This window comes from Lytechinus pictus, chromosome 5 (assembly GCF_037042905.1).
Source record: "Lytechinus pictus isolate F3 Inbred chromosome 5, Lp3.0, whole genome shotgun sequence".
NCBI lineage: Eukaryota > Metazoa > Echinodermata > Echinoidea > Temnopleuroida > Toxopneustidae > Lytechinus > Lytechinus pictus.
The window spans coordinates 2,062,954-2,082,995 of record NC_087249.1 but is presented as its reverse complement, the minus strand read 5'-3'; the positions used below and the strand labels follow the sequence as shown (position 1 = coordinate 2,082,995).

General features: G+C 36.2%; 1 protein-coding gene across 2 annotated transcripts; it reads right to left on the bottom strand.

Moving 5' to 3' along the window:
* Window positions 1–1,962: 1,962 nt before the first annotated feature.
* Window positions 1,963–18,720, bottom strand: LOC129261945 (uncharacterized). Of its 2 annotated transcripts, XM_064099357.1 has the most exons (5): window positions 18,635–18,720; window positions 14,775–14,898; window positions 12,872–12,922; window positions 12,555–12,590; window positions 1,963–3,497 (listed from the first exon to the last, which is right to left on the bottom strand). In XM_064099357.1, the coding sequence occupies exons 2-5, from the start codon at window positions 14,884–14,886 to the stop codon at window positions 3,370–3,372; spliced, it is 327 nt and encodes a 108-aa protein (XP_063955427.1). In that variant the 5' UTR covers window positions 14,887–14,898; window positions 18,635–18,720; the 3' UTR covers window positions 1,963–3,369. The 2 variants fall into 2 exon arrangements, with proteins under 2 accessions (XP_063955427.1, XP_054755941.1); XM_054899966.2 differs by lacking the exon at window positions 18,635–18,720 and having other exon boundaries at window positions 1,964–3,497; window positions 14,775–14,966.
* Between the last annotated feature and the right edge of the window lie 1,322 nt (window positions 18,721–20,042).

Genomic DNA, 20,042 nt, shown 5'->3' with positions numbered 1-20,042 from the left:
ATTGGAACTTTTGTTAAGGTACATTTTTACAGGAATTTCAATACGTAGGCATTCTTTTTGCCAATGAATAAACAAGAAATGGCAAACGTTTTTTTATAGGTGGATCCATGCAGGTGAATTAATATGTATACCTCTTCTAAGTTGATTAAAAAAAAACTACTTAAAATTTCCCATGACAGTTTTATCATAAATTTCGGCTCGCGATTTGCAGTGTTAAAAACCCCATGCATCCTATTCATAATGGAAAAAGTGCTTAAAATGTCCAACTTTCAGGTCTTAATATCAAATTTCGCACTCTCATAACGCTTATAAGATATATAAATAACATATCCATGAATTCCTAATTATTACATTGTCCCTTTTTTCAGAATGGAATATCGACGAGTTCATCTCGAGTTTAGGAAGAGGAATAAGAAGGTAGTAATTTTTTTATATATTATGACAGAATGTCCTTTAAATGTCCCGATCCTAGGTCCAAAAATAAATTAAAAAATTCAGCTCGCACTTCGCGCTCGCACCGTAACCACTTTTTCACAACACAATTTGCCTACACAGCGCTTGAAATAATGCTTAAATTGACCCTTCTTCATATCGGAATATCACTTTTTTCAGCTCGCGCTTCGCTTGCACTATTGATTTTCATAATAAAAGAAATGAATTTAGAATGTCCAGATTATAGGTCTATAACTAAAACACGCGCACGCATGTTTATTGAGATACACAGCTTGTTATTTATTTGAAACGTGTTGAATTATCCACTTTCGCGGACCCATTATTATAGGAAAATACCCAATTACCCATCCTTTTCATGATTTACGAATCATGAATAAGTATATCCCATTTTAAGGTTTAAATCTAATTTTCCCGCTCGCGCTTCGCATCAATTGTTTAGTTATATACCTATCCTGTTCGTGATTACAAAAAGTGGCTAGAATGTCCAGTTCTTAGGTTGGGGTGACAAATTTTTCAGGTCGCGCTTCGCGCTCGCATGTAATTATTCAGTTATCGCATCTTGTTCAGGATCACAAAATTGCTATATATATATATATATATATATATATATATATATATTTGCATGTGTGAGAGTTTGTTTATTTTGGTTTATTTTGTGTGATCAATGTCCTTTGAAATTTTGGTTCATGATTTTGCCACCCAATCTGAAAAATGGATCGACGCCCCTGACTGGTTGTCGACAATGTTGGGGGCGAACATCTAAACATGACAATGAAGCATTATTTCTGTAAGAATTAATTTTCTCATTTTGAATTTTAAAATCAGTTACAACACTGCTTTATTCCCGAAATTAAACAGATAAAACTAGTTATCTTAATTATGTTCCGGTTGTTCTCAGCATTATCACCCATGGCGTACAGATGGGGGTATGAGCCCCCCCCCCCCCCCCCCCCCCAAAGGAGAAAGGTTAGGGAAAGAAAAAGAAGGGAAAAATTATATAGATCTTCATTTACCCGATATTTGTTTTTCTCTCTCATTACGCCGCCGATTATTACCAGCCCTTCTCTTCTCTTTAGCCCCCCCCCCCCCTTCCCTCTCGATCCATTGATCGTGGTACTCTGGAATACTATTTCTCTTCCAGCCTTCTTTCTCTCACTGGACAGCAGTAAAAGGAAGACTAATGCTTCGCAGCCAATCAAAACCATTTAATTTTAATACTGAAATGGTCAAAGCTAGCAAATCAGCCACTGCTGACCTTTTTCATGTTTTTCACGTAATGCCCCCTTTTTAACCACCCCCCCCCCCCACATCGTATCTTTCTTCTTTCTCACTCGTTTATTTTTTATCATCCTTACAGCCTCTTTCACTCTGCCTCACATTTCTTTTTCTTGATCATGTTCATCTCACTGTTTTAAATGGAATATATATTTTGTTTCCAATTAAAGTAATTGCTTACCGATTAAAATTTATGAACACAAGACGTAAATAAAATGATGAAACGTTTCATATAAACTTGTATTGTGTGTATTCCTTCTCGAAGAAACTGAATGAAGTGAAACAGACAGATAATATATAAATCAAAATTCGTAATACATATTGTTTTACATAATACATGTAGTCACAGAGAACAATATAGATTATTATAAAATCCGTTATGAACAAAAAGTCAGTTTTAAATTTTACTATCAAATAATCTCGACGAAGTTCGACATCGTGGAGTTCTGGTCTATCGGAAGACGTTTTCAGAGTACTGTCATCATACAGCTTTTTATCATTCTGGACACAATTCTCATCCGTAACAAAAATTACATCTTAGGATCGCGAACAGTTAAAAGGAATGAAATTATTAAACATCACTGATACTTAATATCATGCAAACAGCAAAGTTCTTTACGCACTTTTAATGTGATCAAAAATCGTCTTTGACTCAAATTCCAAAACCACGCTGCATAGTATTTTCCCCGAGAAGATCAATTTCACAGTCAATTCCTAGATCTGACCGCTGATTTTTTTTCCCTTCTTCTTTTTAATAAAATTATGAATATATTTTATGAAAATTTTATCTTTGTGTATTAAATCCGCGAATGATGCAACTTCGATGCTTGTGACTAGAGATCAATCGACTTAATTCATTAAGAAGATTAACATTAACATGCATCAATATTTCTTTTATTTTTTACCATTTTACCATTTATGGATGCAATTAATTTATATTAATATGCGTGGTCTGCACTCATCTAATTTACAGATTCACAATAATTTATTAGGTAAAAAACCCGTAAAAAACTTCTTATTTTCAATGTAAGATCGTGGATTTATAACTTATTCAAAATAAAAACAAAATCGGATATCAGATTACTTTTATCATAATAATCGTGTAATAAAAGTTTTCAGGGCCCCGTAACACAAACCTTTGAGATTGATGGTGGGAATGATTTTTACAATTGATCATATAAAATAATCAATGCAATCAATCGTATGAATCAGAACCGTGATCAATCGCTAAGATTTAGGTTACTGGGTCCAGGACTTTGTCACTACTGTAAGAAATCTCCCTACCATGGTCTGCTTTTCTAAAGGCGTCATTCAGGCAGAGTTTTCTCACGTTACAACATATATTTACAGTCAAATGACAAACATTTTCCCAATCAAAAAGACATCAAAACTATAAATAATTCACTAACTAAAGTATATTGCAACAAGAATTGAAAAAAGTCAACTGGTAATGGGCGGCAAGGATTTTAAAGAAAGTTAAAGTTTAGTGATTGTCCGTCTCCCTTGGTGAATTCAAATCCTCAAAAGCCGAGGTTTTATGTAACAATTCTTTGATGTCCGCCACCTCATGTAGTCATGCTAATGCACTCCCTTCAACCATAGAATGATGAAGGTATCTTCTGAGACGTAAGAAGACAATCATTAAACAAGGTTGGTTGTTAGGATAGCCATGGTGAGAAGGGTGATAGAAGCAGTCTTGATGACACTACCACTCTTTGGTTTCTCTGTGACCTTGGTCTCGTTGCCACCACCAGGGGCAGGCTCAGGAACTATGGAAGAAAATTTAAACAAGGGCAGATTTGAGTAGACTGAGTCGCTACAATTAATCATCTGCCACTGCTAAAATAAGAAATTCAGGGGATCAAATCCACCTTATCACCCGACTTATCACCGTGACCATGTCAACGAAACCTGTAAAATAATTTGAGACAGATCTACCACATTTTCCTCAGAAACTTATAGGGAAGCGAGGTGGGGTATTTATTTCAGAGGCGGGCAAATTGCTCGTACATGGACTTATAAAATGGACCCTAAACAAGTATTTAGTGGCCTAAGAGTTCTGCTCAGACAGGCTCAGAGTATCCTAAAAAGCGTTTGTATGTTTTCCCAAACATGAATATTATTTCAAATATTATGTCTCCATCAGTGGCGTAACTACGGGGGGGGGGGGGGTGGGCATGGGGGGCACGTGTCCCCGCCCCCAATCGGCTGGCAAAAAACAAATGGAGCTCCTCTGGCAGTCTCATCTGCATTACGCGATTCAATATAGCAGCAGTGCTGACTTTGAAAACTAATATAAAATAATTATTCACCAAAAATACCATTCATATAATGAATACTACGTTCATATTTGACCTTGATCATGTGACCTAAGACTTGTCAGTGATACTTGATTACCCCTACAGTATGTCCACATTTCATAAACTATTTCCATAAAACTTTTAAAGTTATGACAGCAATTTAATAATTACCCTCCAACATGGCCAAAGTTTAATGACCTTAAATGACCTTTGACTTTGGTCATGTGACCTGAAACTCGCACGAGATGTTCAGTGATACTTGATTACACTTATGTCCAAGTTTTATGAATAAGAATCATAAACTTTCAAACTTATGATGGTAATTTAACAAATACCCCCAACTTGGTCAAAGTTCATTGACCCTAAATGACCTTTGACCTTAGTCATGTGAGTTGAAACTCAGACAGGATGTTTAATAATACCTGATTACCCTATGTTCAAGTTTCATGAACTAGGTATATACTTTCTAAGTTATGCTGTCATTTCAAAAACTTAACCTTTGGTTAAGATTTGATGTTGACGCCGCCGTCGAAAAAGCGGCGTCTATACAGTGCGTATAAAAAAAAAAGTTTACACTTTGAAAAAGCCCTGGGAATTAAAAAATATACAACACGTGGGTAATTTTTTCACATATATTCTTGGTTTTCGTTCTCATCTATCTAATGAAAGTAAAAGTTATGACAGGTTGTTACACTAGAGTGAGCACTGTCCATTTTTGTAAAGCTCGCAGAAATCTGTTTGCGCAGAAATGCTTGTTTTCACCCTGTGTCAAGGGGAAAAGGGCGAAATCAAACTTACCCTGCGAAACATTTCTCATACATTTCCCTTGCACTTTTAGTCAATTGAAATAAAACGGATACTTCCAAGCATTTTGTAACAATTTTTCCACCCAAATTGAAATTTCAACACTAAACAAGTGGAACGCCTCTGGCAGTCTCGCCTGCATTACGCAATTTAATATAGCAGCAGTGCTAACTTTGAAAACTACTATAAATTAATCATTCACAAAAACATCATTCATATAATGACATAATATCACGTTCATTGACCATTAATGACATTTGAACGGAGACTTAAGACTGTCAACTACACCCATGTCCACATTTCATTCACTCTATCCATAAACTTTCAAAGTTATGATGGCACTTCAACAATTACCCCAACATGGCCTAAGTTTATTGACCTTAACTGACCTTTGACTTGGTTTTGTGACCTGGAACTCACAGGGGATGTTCAGTGATGCTTGATTCCTCTTATATCCCAAGTTTATGAACTAGATCCATAAACTTTCAGAGTTAGGATGGTAATTCAACAAATACCCCCAACACGGCCAAAGTTAATTGACCTTTAATGACCTTTGACCATGGTCATGTGACCTGAAACTCGTACAGGATGTTCAGTGATACTTGATTACTCTTATGTCCAAGTTTTATGAACTAGATCCATAAACTTTCAGAGTTATGATGGTAATTCAACAAATACCCCCAACTTGGCCAAAGTTCATTGACCCTAAATGACCTTTGACCTTGGTCATGTGACCTGAAACTCAGGCAGGATGTTCAGTAATACTTGATTAACCTAATGTCCAAGTTTCATGAACTAAATCCATAAATTTTCAAAGTTATGATGGTAATTCAACAAATACCCCCAACACGGCCAAAGCTCATTGACCTTAAATGACCATTGACCATGGTCATGTGACCTGAAACTCAGGCAGGATGTTCACTAATACTTGATTAACCTAATGTCCAAGTTTCATGAACTAGGTTCATATACTTTCTAAGATATGCTGTCATTTCAAAAACTTAACCTTCGCTTAAGATTTGATGTTGACGCCGCCGTCGGAAAAGCGGCGTCTATACAGTGCGTATAAAAAAAAAGTTTACACTTTGAAAAAGCCCTGGGAATTAAAAAATATACAACACGTGGGTAATTTTTTCACATATATTCTTGGTTTTCGTTCTCATCTATCTAATGAAAGTAAAAGTTATGACAGGTTGTTACACTAGAGTGAGCACTGTCCATTTTTGTAAAGCTCGCAGAAATCTGTTTGCGCAGAAATGCTTGTTTTCACCCTGTGTCAAGGGGAAAAGGGCGAAATCAAACTTACCCTGCGAAACATTTCTCATACATTTCCCTTGCACTTTTAGTCAATTGAAATAAAACGGATACTTCCAAGCATTTTGTAACAATTTTTCCACCCAAATTGAAATTTCAACACTAAACAAGTGGAACGCCTCTGGCAGTCTCGCCTGCATTACGCAATTTAATATAGCAGCAGTGCTAACTTTGAAAACTACTATAAATTAATCATTCACAAAAACATCATTCATATAATGACATAATATCACGTTCATTGACCATTAATGACATTTGAACGGAGACTTAAGACTGTCAACTACACCCATGTCCACATTTCATTCACTCTATCCATAAACTTTCAAAGTTATGATGGCACTTCAACAATTACCCCAACATGGCCTAAGTTTATTGACCTTAACTGACCTTTGACTTGGTTTTGTGACCTGGAACTCACAGGGGATGTTCAGTGATGCTTGATTCCTCTTATATCCCAAGTTTATGAACTAGATCCATAAACTTTCAGAGTTAGGATGGTAATTCAACAAATACCCCCAACACGGCCAAAGTTAATTGACCTTTAATGACCTTTGACCATGGTCATGTGACCTGAAACTCGTACAGGATGTTCAGTGATACTTGATTACTCTTATGTCCAAGTTTTATGAACTAGATCCATAAACTTTCAGAGTTATGATGGTAATTCAACAAATACCCCCAACTTGGCCAAAGTTCATTGACCCTAAATGACCTTTGACCTTGGTCATGTGACCTGAAACTCAGGCAGGATGTTCACTAATACTTGATTAACCTAATGTCCAAGTTTCATGAACTAAATCCATAAATTTTCAAAGTTATGATGGTAATTCAACAAATACCCCCAACACGGCCAAAGCTCATTGACCTTAAATGACCATTGACCATGGTCATGTGACCTGAAACTCAGGCAGGATGTTCACTAATACTTGATTAACCTAATGTCCAAGTTTCATGCACTAGATCCATAAATTTTCAAAGTTATGATAGTAATTCAACAAATACCCCCAACTTGACCAAAGTTCATTGACTCTAAATGACCTTTTACCTTGGTCACGTGACCTGAAACTCAAGCAGGATGTTCACTAAAACTTGATTAATCTTATGCCCAAGTTTCATGAACTAGGTCCATATACTTTCTAAATTATGATGTCATTTCAAAAACTTAACCTTTGGTTAAGATTTTGAAAATAATTTTCCCAACATGGTCTAAGTTCATTGACCCTAAATGACCTTTGACCTTGGTCATGTGACCTGAAACTCAGGCAGGATGTTCAGTAATACTTGATTAAGCTTATGTTCAAGTTTCATGAACTAGGTCCATATACTTTCTAAGTTATGATGTCATTTTAAAAACTTAACCTTAGGTTAAGATTTGATGTTGACGCCGCCGCCGCCGCCGCACAGTGGGCCGGGGCGAAACAAAAGTGCGCCAAAAGTCATTTTGGGCAATTTCAGATTCTTAATTTTTGTCATGCCCAACTGAAAGACAACACTTTGAACAATACTTCAGCAAAATATTTCATTACGGAATTTGCATAAAGGTTGTTAATTTCCTACCTCAAATCGTAAAATGTGACATTTTGCGAAATGTCGCGTATATCACAACCTAGTTGAAAAACAGGCCATTTCACAGGAGGTTTTTCATGTAGGGATCTGAAATAACTCCCACATAATCCTGATATATTGTTTTTTCGTGTAAAAGGGTTCAAAGTAGATAAAAGACACACATCAGGAGGTTTATAGGATAATTATTCCTCGAAATAGGCTGAAAATCCATGTTTTTCGCATTTACATTAGAAACGTTTAGATTTCCGTGGATTTCCGTCTAAATTCTATAAGCATCATTTTTCCCGATGTCTAAGCTTTAAGTCGATACCAAATTTAGCTGCCCGTTTTTGCCCGTTTTCATGTTAGAGCCGATTTTACTTGACACAACACCCCAAAAACCTGTTCAAAAACGGTCATTTTTATACCGCGCAGTCGTCGTAGCGCACCGTATGGGTGTACATTGCCGTTCGCTTTTGCACAGCGAGGACGAATCCCCTCCCATTCCATGAAAATGACATGAATTCCGGGCATAATGTAAACAAAATAAAGGTTGCTAACGCAAATAAGGGCTATACCCACAACTCTTCCAGAGATAAAACCTACTTGTACAATAATTTCAGCCAAAAACCCTCCTCATAGTAATACATTCGTGGTGTTATATACTCTGCGTTTTACACAAGTCAACACAGCTTGATAAAGCACGGTTAATATTTTTCAGATTTTAAAGTTTTTTTTTATAAATCTAATTAATGATCATTTTGATGCCATAAAACTATTTTCGGCATCTCATACACACATTTTAGGCATGTGAGAAGCATAAACCAACATTCACTCTGGTCAATCTGAAAGTAGCACATAAACCAAAGTTTATACTACACATTGTTTAGCGTAATTTGTCTCTTCACAGATAGGTTTTAAGTAGCCAATCAACATTTGGTATCAAGGTGACATCACATCCGGGCATCACATCGGCTTTGAATTATGTTCAGTCGATTACACGCCAAAAATTACCCTTAATCAACATGTTAAAGTAAAAATATAACTCGGAATATAATTTTGGCGCACTTTTAAGCCATTCTGGCCCACTGTGCGCCGCCGTCGCCGTCGGAAAAGCGGCGCCTATAGTCTCGCTCTGCTATGCAGGCGAGACAAAAAGCACAACCTTTACCCTTTTTGTGACAGCTGGATCAGAGGACTAAGACATAAATGAATCTGAACAAAAGTTTATATCAGACATCTCCAGCACTTTTTCACTAAGTTTTTATCATTTAAAGTGGGTTTACATTTCATTTTTCGTTTAATACTTGTTTCTCTACACTTTTCCCAAGCTTGACAATGATTAACAAAATAAAAATCAAGCCTAAGCCATTTCATGTATATCACAGCTCAGTGTAAAGCAAATATCGTCACGATGGCCTCGTTGTGTGCGGGAGTGGGGTGGGGCGCACTGCACTCTTCGAAGTGTTTTGGGCAAGGAAACAAGTTAAAAAAGGTAAAAGATATCTTCAAATCAATTTTACTGGCTAAATTCCATGTTTTCTTCATGATTAAGGTCTACTTGTATTCGCATACCGGTACATGTAACTATTTCAAAGTTCTGCGCAAATAATTTTTCACTAACTTTTCAAAAGTAAGTGGTGCTCACTCAAGCGGAAATATATTTCGACAGTTATATCGTCATTTGCCTTAATGGATCTGTACCAATGTTTAAAATGTGGACAAATCTTCAGGATATTACAAATGTATAATTTTACAGGATTTATTCTAAGTGTAAACTTTTTTTTATACGCACTGTATAGTCTCACTCTGATACGCAGGTGAGACAAAAACCGGTAGAAAGGAGAAAGGGAGAGAAACGTCGTGGGAACGAGATATATAATCCTGTCAATATACACCAAATATATTTCTTCGCACTTCGAGTTATTATTGTTTTATGTAGTGACATATGCTTCTTTTTCATGACTGCCCCATTTAAGGTCTTAATATAAAGCATTTCCTGTCATTGCTTACGTTGGCATTAGGGCAAGTCCAATTCGCGCGCGTTACGTATGGGACATTTCAGAGGCTTTAATGACCTGAAAAATAATGTTAAATTACTTTGATTAGATTGAATACCCTCATGATGGTAGACATCTAGGCGAAAAATAATCATGCAAAAAATGGTGACATATGACCATGACCTTTTAGAGAAAAAAGAAGTGCCGTTACGTATGGGACGCAGAAAAAAGACAATTAAAAAAAAAATTCAAGTTGAGAATTCTCTGAAAGTATTTCATTTGACAACTTGTAACTTAGTGTGATAGAAGTCACAACACTCTAGTATATCTAAGGCAAGTTTCATGTCATAAGCTAAAACCCTCTAATTACAGACTCTATCTACATACACAATTTTCCCTATAATTTCAAAAATTAAAATAATTTAATATATGGAAATAAGAAAAGAGTTATATTGAGACATATTTGATATGACTTAAAAGGAAATTAGCCATTTCAACCATTTTTTCTTGTTTTTCATGGTTTCGTGATTTTTTAAATGTATTTCTATTGTTTTTTATTTTAATCTTTTTTTTCATTTTCACAATTTTTTCACTTTGTTTTCATTAATCAGTATTCATAACAAATCAGTCTTCAAAAACTAAAGGAAAGGTAAATAATCACTTTTTAGAGCACTCTATAAATTTGTTTTTCTCCTTTCACTTTGTACACAAATCTCCCCATTGACATTGTGTGTAAATGTCCCATACGTAACAATTTTTTAATTAACTTTTAATTAAAAAGTAAACTATATTTTTGAAACTTTTTGTGGTATAACATTTTCATGCTTAATAAATTAGAACTTCCCAGAGACGCAATGATACAAGTATTGTATTATGAGAAATAACTTTAAAAAAAAAAAAGGTCTTGGACAAGACCTAATTGGCATATTTAATTAGATGACACCACTTTTTTCCCCCAACAGCAGTAAGATGTTAGGGGGTCCATGTCCTACCTATGACTAAATCTCACAAATTTTTAATTTTTATTTTCTATGAGTTTTTGTAATTGTCCCATACGTAAACACCCATTTGACCAATTATGCAAATTAGGTACCCCAAATTAGCATAAATATGCATATTATGAATTTTTCTTTATGAAATTTTAAAATTCAACATTTGGGATTTCTTACCCCACCAAAGATATCTTCTTACATTAAAAATGAAATTTTGCCTTCTAGGGTGACATTTTCTTGGAGTTGCCCATTAGTGGATTGGTGAAATATATGTCTGCTCTTCATGAATTTCTAAAATCAGTCCTTAAAATGTCCCTTTTTCTGATCTGAATATCAAAAATGTTCAGCTTGCGCTTCGCTTCATTTTGTTAGTAAAATACGTATGGTCTTAGTGAATTCCTACAAACAAGCCTTAGAATGCCTGTCTTATAATAATAATAATAATATTCCGCATTTATATAGCGCTTAATACTTCGGAACGACGTCTCTAAGCGCTTTACAGACATATTATTACCCCGGTCATCGGATCCTTGCATGCCCGCATACAATGTATGCACCTTCTCCACTCCCTGGGGAGCATTCCAACAAGAGTTCCAAGACTCAATTGCTTTCAGTTATGAATATCGTAAATTTTCTTGAATTCCTATATTTTCAGCTCGCGCTTCGCGCTCGAAATATATGATTAGTGAGATGGGTATAATCATGATTACAATGACTACAAAAAGTGCTTCCTGTGTTTAAATGTAATTCTAACAAAATCACCAAGCTCTTGGCACTCGCATTAGATGACAATGGTGAGAAACAGAAACATGGATTCCTTAAAAAAATAGTCCTTAATATATCCGTTTGAGGTCAATATATACAAACATTTCAGCTCGCGCTTCGCATCATTTGGTTCGGGAAATACGTATGGTTTTCTTGAATTCCTACAAACAAGCCTTAAAATGCCCTCTTCGGGTCTGAATTTCTTAAATTTTCAGCTCGCGCTTTGCGTTTTCAATATTTGATTAGTAAGATGCATAAATTGCTTCATATGTTTAGATGTAATTCTAACAAAATCAGCAAGCGCTTTGCACTCACATTAGATGTCTATGGTGAGATATGTACACTCATAAGGATTCCTAAAATATAGTCCTTAAAATGTAGGTGACAGGTCTGAATATCAAAAATGTCAGCTCTCGCTTTGATCAGTAGGTGGTTTCAGACCGCCTCGAAGTTCGTCAGTTCCAGGTTAGGTATTCTCTGATCGGGAAATTTACCCCGATCAGAAAATACCAGGTATTTTGGTAATGTGAAAGCAAACTACGCGTAATTTTCCCGAAAGAAAATACCCGCTAAATAGTAGGTACTTGGCGAAATTACGAGAACTTTCGCGGGGATTTTTCCAAGGTCGCAGGTATTTTGGCAATGTGAAAGCAATTTACGGGAACTTTTAGCCCAGCGTGTCGTTGGGCGCGGGCGCCGTGGGTGGCTGCTGGGCTAGTGGTTTTGAATATCGCGCCTTGCCTGCTTATTAGACCATACTGCGCATGCTTCTAACTTCAGGAATTTATCCCGAAGGGTATGTTTCGGGGCGGTGTGAATGCAGGAATAATTAATGGGTATTTTTTAGCCTAAAAACGTTCTCGTAATTTAACGGGGATTCTTGTGATCGAGGCGGTCATGAGCCAAATTTTTTTCCCAATGTCGTGACCCACGGTATACCACTGATCTCCATGGTAGGATAGATATAAATTAGGTGGTTTCAAACCTCCGCCAGGGGTTTTCATGTATGCAACTGCTGTATACCCCCCCCCCTTCCCTAGCATGGAATCCAGACAGGGCTCCTACCCCCCCCCCCCCCCTCCCCCCGATTACCAACCCATACTTACCGGGAGAAGGTGATGGTGTGCCCTCTGATTCAGGCTCTATAATAAAATTAGAAAATGATTGTTAGAATTTCATTAGTCTTAATTTTAGTCCGTATAAGAGAACAGGGTTTTAATTTCGTATACACGGGTATCCCCAAAAGAAGTAGAAAATCTATATTGCATGGTAGTCTTGTATTGAGAGTTCTTTTGGGGGTTAAACAGACGAGGATCAATCAGATAAATGATGAAGAAGAGAATAGGAAGACTTAGAAAGATAGAAAGATACTGTAAAACGTTAAGTAAATGACCATAGTAACGTTCAGTTAAAGTTTATTTACCTTCTGTTTGTTCGGGGGTGTCTGCTGACGTCACCTCCACATCCAAGGTTACTAGAATGAGAATATGATAATAATGAAGATCAAAATCAAGAGTTTCAATTATGATCTACATGTAGCTACATTAGGAATTTGTTTCTATTTATCATCAAATAAACATGGTTATGGAAGGGAAAATGTTCTGTTTTACGATTTCTGTCAACTACGAATCAGTGCGTTATTTTTCAATTTGTTGTATGTGACAAGTTGAAGGGCATTAGATAAAACAAAATATCGTTTTATGATGATATTTCCAAACAAGCGTATGTGAATTGCGTTATCATTTCAAAACGTGTCGGAAAACATTTGATTAAACTTCATATAAACTACAAGTATATGCAATGTAAATTGTAATTACACTATATTTATGCAGACTATGAATGCTCTTTCATTTCCATTTTATCTCTGTCATCATTTGAAACTGCCAATGGTATCCAATATAAATGCTAGCAAAATCAAGGATTAGAGGATAAAATATGTCAGTAATTATAATAGCAAAGTTGATCTTCATTGTACCCAAGATAACTAAATACATGTACCATATTAATCAGACCTTGATATTATGATTGGTGTTTTATTTTTGCTTTTATTGGCTTAACAATCACAATATTTACAAATCATAAGGAACAATTAAAGTCTTTAAAGAAAATTCATTTCCACATATTTCGCTTTGTTTCTTTTTCCTTTAAGTTTAGGTGTTTTTGTTTTGTCTTTCGCTCTTTCTTTATTTCTCTCTCTCTCTCATTTTCTTTGTTTCTATTCATGCATCTTTTTTTGTTTCTTCCTTTCCTCTTTGCTTTCATCTTTCCTTCAATTTTATATGCCCGTCCTAGACAGGACGTATTATGGTATCACGCTCGGTGTCCGTTCGTCTGTCGATATCTGTTCGACCGTTAACTTTTCCTTGCAAACGTGATAACTCCAGTTTAACTTAAACTAGGCTCATATAATTTGATGTGTATGATGCTAGTATAGATTCCAGGGGAGTGTTTCATCAACATTTTCATCCGACAAGTTGTCAGATCTGACATCTTTCAATGTTGATTGGCTGAGAGGTACTGTTACTATGGTAACTGTCGGATAAAATGGGACTTGTCGGATAAAACGTCTGACAAGTCCTTTCATGAAACGCCCCCCAGGAAGCCTATTGATTTTGAGGTCAAAGGTCAAGGTCACAGTGACATTTTTTTCATCTTTCCCTCCTGAAGTCTTTGTAAATGCGATAACTTCAGCTTAACTTTATAGACTCATGTATAATTTGGTGTGTATGATACTAGCATGGATCCCAGGAAGCCTATCGATTTTGAGGTCAAAGGTCAAGGTCACAGTGACATGTATTCATCTTACCCTTCTGAAGTCCTTGTAAACGCGATAACTTTAGTTTAACTTAACCTAGGCTCGTATAATTTGGTGTGTATGATACTAGCATGGACCCAAGGAACCCTTTTTATTTTTAGGTCAGAAGGTCAAAGGTGAAGTCGCCACCTTTCACTTTTCTTGCTTGAACTGTTCAAGCAAGAAAAGTGGAAGGTAAGTTGAACAATAACTCCATTTTCCGTGTTACAGGCGGTCGTACTATGTGCTCGCATTAGCGACACTCTTGTTTCTTTTATCTTGTATATTAACCCTTTGCACGCTGATCTTCCAATTTTGCACATGCGCACAATTAAATTCAACAATCGTACTAATTAGTTTCCTCCCCTAACTTCATATTAGAGAGGCTAATAAATTGCAAAAGTTCTCGGACGTAACATCTATATGAATCTTGATTAAAAATAAAATAAAATGGAAACAATAGTCATTATTCCCCAAAAGTTAATTCAGCGTGCAAAGATTTACTAGTAATACCCAAAAATCACATCCATACCTGCTGCATCAGATGTTTGGCTGCTGCTAGTTTGTGCATTGATTGTCCACATTACACAGCATGCGATGGATAGCCAGAAAATGAGACAAACGGATGACGATGAGTTCTTCATGATTATTCAATGCTGGAAATAAAAAATACATATGAACTTATTACAATATGGAATGATGACTCTAATAATTGGTTGTGTCTATATTACGTTCTGTACAGTATTGTGTTGTCTTCTCCAAGGCCGGCTTGGCCCCGAGGACAGTTTGGTAGTCGGTTCATTTTAATCTATTTTGAAACATTTTCAGTTCATTATTTGCGTCATATCAATTGAAATGAATTGTATTTGTAATGAGATCAAATATATTAGAGTCATCAGCAAAAAGTAGACACAAAAGTAGATCTAGATCTAGACTAAACAAAAAAATTACTGACGGCTTTAGCCTTTAGACTTCGATTCTAAATTCATCAAAAAAATTGTGAAATTTTGCTTTTTAGATCTGCTTTTAATAGAGGTCTAGACGAATTAAGATATAACGTAGAGGTCTAATAGTATTGTCCTAAAAACTGACTATTCATGTGATGCATAAACTTTAGTTTAAGATCCTAGTCTACATAGAGTCTAGGTCTAGGCCTAACGTTACACTTTGCCTTTTTTTTAGATCTAGATCTATACTGACCATTTCTTTGATATTTTCATCGATTTTAATTGAAGTTTTTTTATGTTTATGCTACTATAGATTGATGGAATATGAACATACCTAAATTTATATCAGAGACAGAAGGGAAAAATATTTCGATGTCTTGTCAATGTCATCATAGCCCCATGATGCACCTTACATTAAACCTAAGGCTAAGCCTAGGTAGACTATATTAGGGTCTAGGCCTTATCTAACGTTAGATCTAAACATGGTCACAACTTGAAAAATGTTTACTCTATCCATACAAAAGTAGACCTTAAACGTCTTCTGAAAGGGAATCTCCTGAGTAGGCCTAGATCTAGACTCTCTAGCTCTAGGCGGCTAGGCCCCATGTCAAATATGGCATTTAGATCTAACAGATGACGAAGCAGAGACAACAATTAAATCAATAATTGTAAAGTTTTGCAAGTTCTGCGGTGATTTTCTTGCTAACCCAATACATTGCAAACGAACTGGCTTTCTGCCTGTGTGTGGCAGGCTACTACTACTAGGCATGTAGGATCGGAGCAAATTCTCAATGGTGCAAACGATCTCACATGATAAACATTTTTTCCACCAAAATAATCACAAAATCGGCGGGAAATTCTTATAATTATATCATGGATTCTCAGATTAATGATTTGGAGATGTAATCGGAGGAACAAGTTATTGAGTTTTCATTTAACAGAACTAGTTGTTTCAGCTTTCGTTTTGAGTCTTGGTGTGTACGATGCCGCGATGTTTCATCTACCGGGTAATTTCTAAGTTTGACAAGGTATGTTTAACTTTAAAATTTTCTTCATTTCTAAAACATTTTACTTTTTAAATTTTTTAGAATACATTTAAAAAAACACCAAATAACAAAACTAAACACACGTTTATTTGTTTTTAAAGACCAGTTAAATAATCTCGATGAAATGATCGGAAGCACTACTACTCATACAGTACAGGCACTAGCGTACCTACGGGGGGGGGCAGGGGGGGCACTCTGCCCCCCCTGACGAGTCACAACCCATGCAAAAACGTATCCTTGCCCCCCCTGACGGGCTTGAAAAACCTTTTTGCCCCCCCCCCCCCTGACGAGCTTTAAGACCTTCAATGCCCCCCTGACGAGCTTGAAGACCTTTTTTTTTTTTTTTTTTTTTTTTGCTTGTCAATTTTTTTCTGGTACGAAATCCTTTATTTGTGATCGAAGACCTTTTTTTTTTTTTTGCTTGTCAAATTTTTTGGCGGACGGTTTTGCCCCCCCTGTGGAAAATCCTAGGTACGCCACTGAGTACAGGACCACCTACTTCTTCCGTACAGCGATGATGATGATTTTTGTTAGATGATTGGATTTTTTTGTTTGCTTGAAGTTTGAACTTTTTTCCTCTTTCTTTCTTTTCTACCCTATCCTTCCTGCTTGCCCTTTTTCGTTCCATCTATCTTTATTTCCTATCTTTCTTTCCTTAACATTTCTCTCTCTCTCTCTCTGTTCATTTTTCTTTCTTTCCTTCTTTCTCTTACTTTCCTTTTTTATTTCCTTCATTCTTTCTTTCCTTAAAATTTCCTGGCTTCCTTCTTCCTTCCTCTCCTGTTCTTTTCGTTCTTTCTCTCCATCCATTATGTTTTTCTTTTTTTGCTCTCTCCTCCCTTCATTCTTCCCTCCTTCTCTCTCCTCCTTTCTTTATTTCATTTTTTCCTTCTACAGTGTAATTATTTTCCCTTATTCTTTCTTTCCCTTCCTGTTTTTCTTCTTTCTTTCAAAGAATGAAGGAAACATATTTCTTTCCTCCTCCTTTTTCTTACTTTTTTCCTTTAATTCTCTCCTTTATTTTGTCTTTCACACATTTATTCATCTTCCCTTCCTTTCTTTCTTTTATATTAATTTCAAAGAATGACGGAAACCTTTTTTTAAATCTTTTTTATTCTTTCTTTCATCCTTCTTTTATTATTTCTGTTATTTTTTTTCCTTCATTTTCTTTCCTTCTCAATTCACTCTTTTCTCTCTCCTTCATTCTTTCGTTCACCCTCCCTTCCAATTCTTTATATTTTTTCACAAGTCTGACACTAGATCTAGACCCTATGTCCCGTATTCTTAAGTCGGGATTAACTTCAGTTCAGGTTTAAAGTTGTGGTTTAAGTATGGATAGCCATTGTTACATAAATCACTAACAGTAGAGATATCAATTATCATATTTCAGCTCATGTGCCTCTTATTTATATATCGTTCATAATTGTCTAGGAAGTATAAATAGATGATTGTCTTCACCATCGATGAATCAGGAAAGACCACAGTAAACATAAGAAACATACCGGTAGGCCTACAAGTACAACTTAATAATAGTACTAGTAGGACAGGGCCTAAATACAATTTTTTTTTGGCTTCCCATAATTTTAGCACAGAGTCAGAGTTAGACCATGCCCATGGTCTAAGTTAAACCCGAGTTCAGAATACGGGCCTAATTAAGTTAGTAATAGTATATGACTATGAGACTACCGGTATGTCTAGACAATGTGTGGCCTTCTTTGTTGATCTTTCATTGTTTGTCGATTGTCCTGTAGCCAGTGTAGGCTTTTCATGATTTTGTGAAATCTGCCTGGTCACACTGACTGCAACAGTTAGGCTAGATCTAGGCCTAACTTGTTAGATCTAACAATTATATCTAGATCTAACTAGTAACTTGTTACTAGTCTAACGGTAGAGTCTAACTCAACTGTTACCATGGTTACACTTTAATTTTAATAGGCCTAACGTTAACGTTAGACTTAGCCTTAGCCTAGATCTAACATAAGTCATAATTTACAAGGCCTAACTTTCTCTCTCTCGTGTTGCTCATGTAATTCCCTCTTAAATGATATATAACAAGTTACACCTAGGCCTAATGCCTCGACAGACACAATGTTCAGCAGGCAAGAGAAGTCTTGGAAATGGAACTTCCGGCACGTGATTTATTTGGCATGCATGAACGAATTGCCTGCTTGCAAGGCCTGGCGACCTGACCGTGACGTATTATTACGTTACCGTACCGGTACGTACCGGTACCGTGTGGCGCGCTGGCTCATGATAAATTTTTTATAACGCCACGGTCCAACAGGTAATCTGGTAAGGTAGTCATTAATGAGTTTTTACTATTTTTGAGGCAGTCTAAACGTGTCTTCACCACGCTATACGTATCAAAAAATTCTTTAAAATGGTTTGCGTAGACTTACCTTTGCGGATTTAGGACTAAATCGTCTAATTAGCTGATCAAATACTCAGTCTTAACGTTAGTTCTGTCTTGGATCGATCAACCGCCTACAAAATTTATGCGCGCGCTATTATTTGCGCATGCGTACATGCGCGGTATCCTGTCAACCAACGTTGGCGCTGGTGCATTGCTCACCTAACAAAGTTTTTGCATTATTTCAGTGAAACATATCTATCAGGGGCCGCGGAAGCGGGGGGCTTTAGCCCCCCCCCCCCACTTTTTTTCCAAAACCGTGTACAAAATAAAAATGACCATATGATTTGCATGGTCAGCCCCCCCCCCCCCCCCACTTTGAAATCCGTTCCGCGGCCCCTGTCTATGCATGTTTTCATTAATACGATGAGTGAGTTGATGGCGTCATCTCTCCATTTATTCTTTTGTAATATGAAATTGTAATTTCTAATTATGTGTCCAACCAATTTGGGGCAGTATTTTACCCAATGCGGGAAGCATATTGTCCAGTATTTAAAATTTAGAAATCAGCAGCAATTACTTTAGAATGGGCAAAATTTTCATCACACTGGATAAATGCAAAAGAAATGCCCAATGTTGGTTTGCCACACATAATCACCATCATGGAGCACTTTTACCTAATATTTTTTTAGAGTGCATGTTTCCCCATCTTTACAATTCTATCTATTTTTCATAGGATGTTAGACTCTTAAAACAAATAGGCATAAGTCAAATTGACTAGACCAGAAGTCAGCCGGGTGCAACTGATAATTATGTGTAGTCATATTTCTGAAATATATTCTAGTCAGAACTCTGTTCTAATAAAATACGACTAGAAAATAGTCAAATATGACTAGAATAACAGGTGCACCCCCAGCATGGTAATTTTTTTACTGATATTATTCGTATTTCATAATCTTTCCTTTCTATGATTTCCTTTTCATTTATATCGTCGTGTTATATATTTCCATGTTTCTGTGTATTGTGGTCTGTAATGGCCTGCATAATGATATTATAAGCACTTATCTCCGAATCATGATCACATCTTTAACCATTTTTATCACATCTATCCAGTGAGTAAATAAATTTTCATTAAACAAAATGTCGACTGTTTAAGCCTCATTTGTTCGTTTTGATATAACAACTACAACATCTTTCCTTTCTACTGAAGTTACTGTATTTTCGTTATTAATAAGTGACCCTTATTTTCCTAAAATGTGATAATTATATGATGATTATTTCAAGCGACTGAAGCAGTTTGTTTTTATAGCTCACTACGCTAGCTCACCCGCAGGTTTTCAGTCTCTCCATACCTTTACATCCCAATCAGCCCAACTGTAATTCAGTAAATCATAACAGACCATTACAACAGCCATCGAAACAAAAATAATTGTGATGGCCTGGTGGCCTTTACTGTC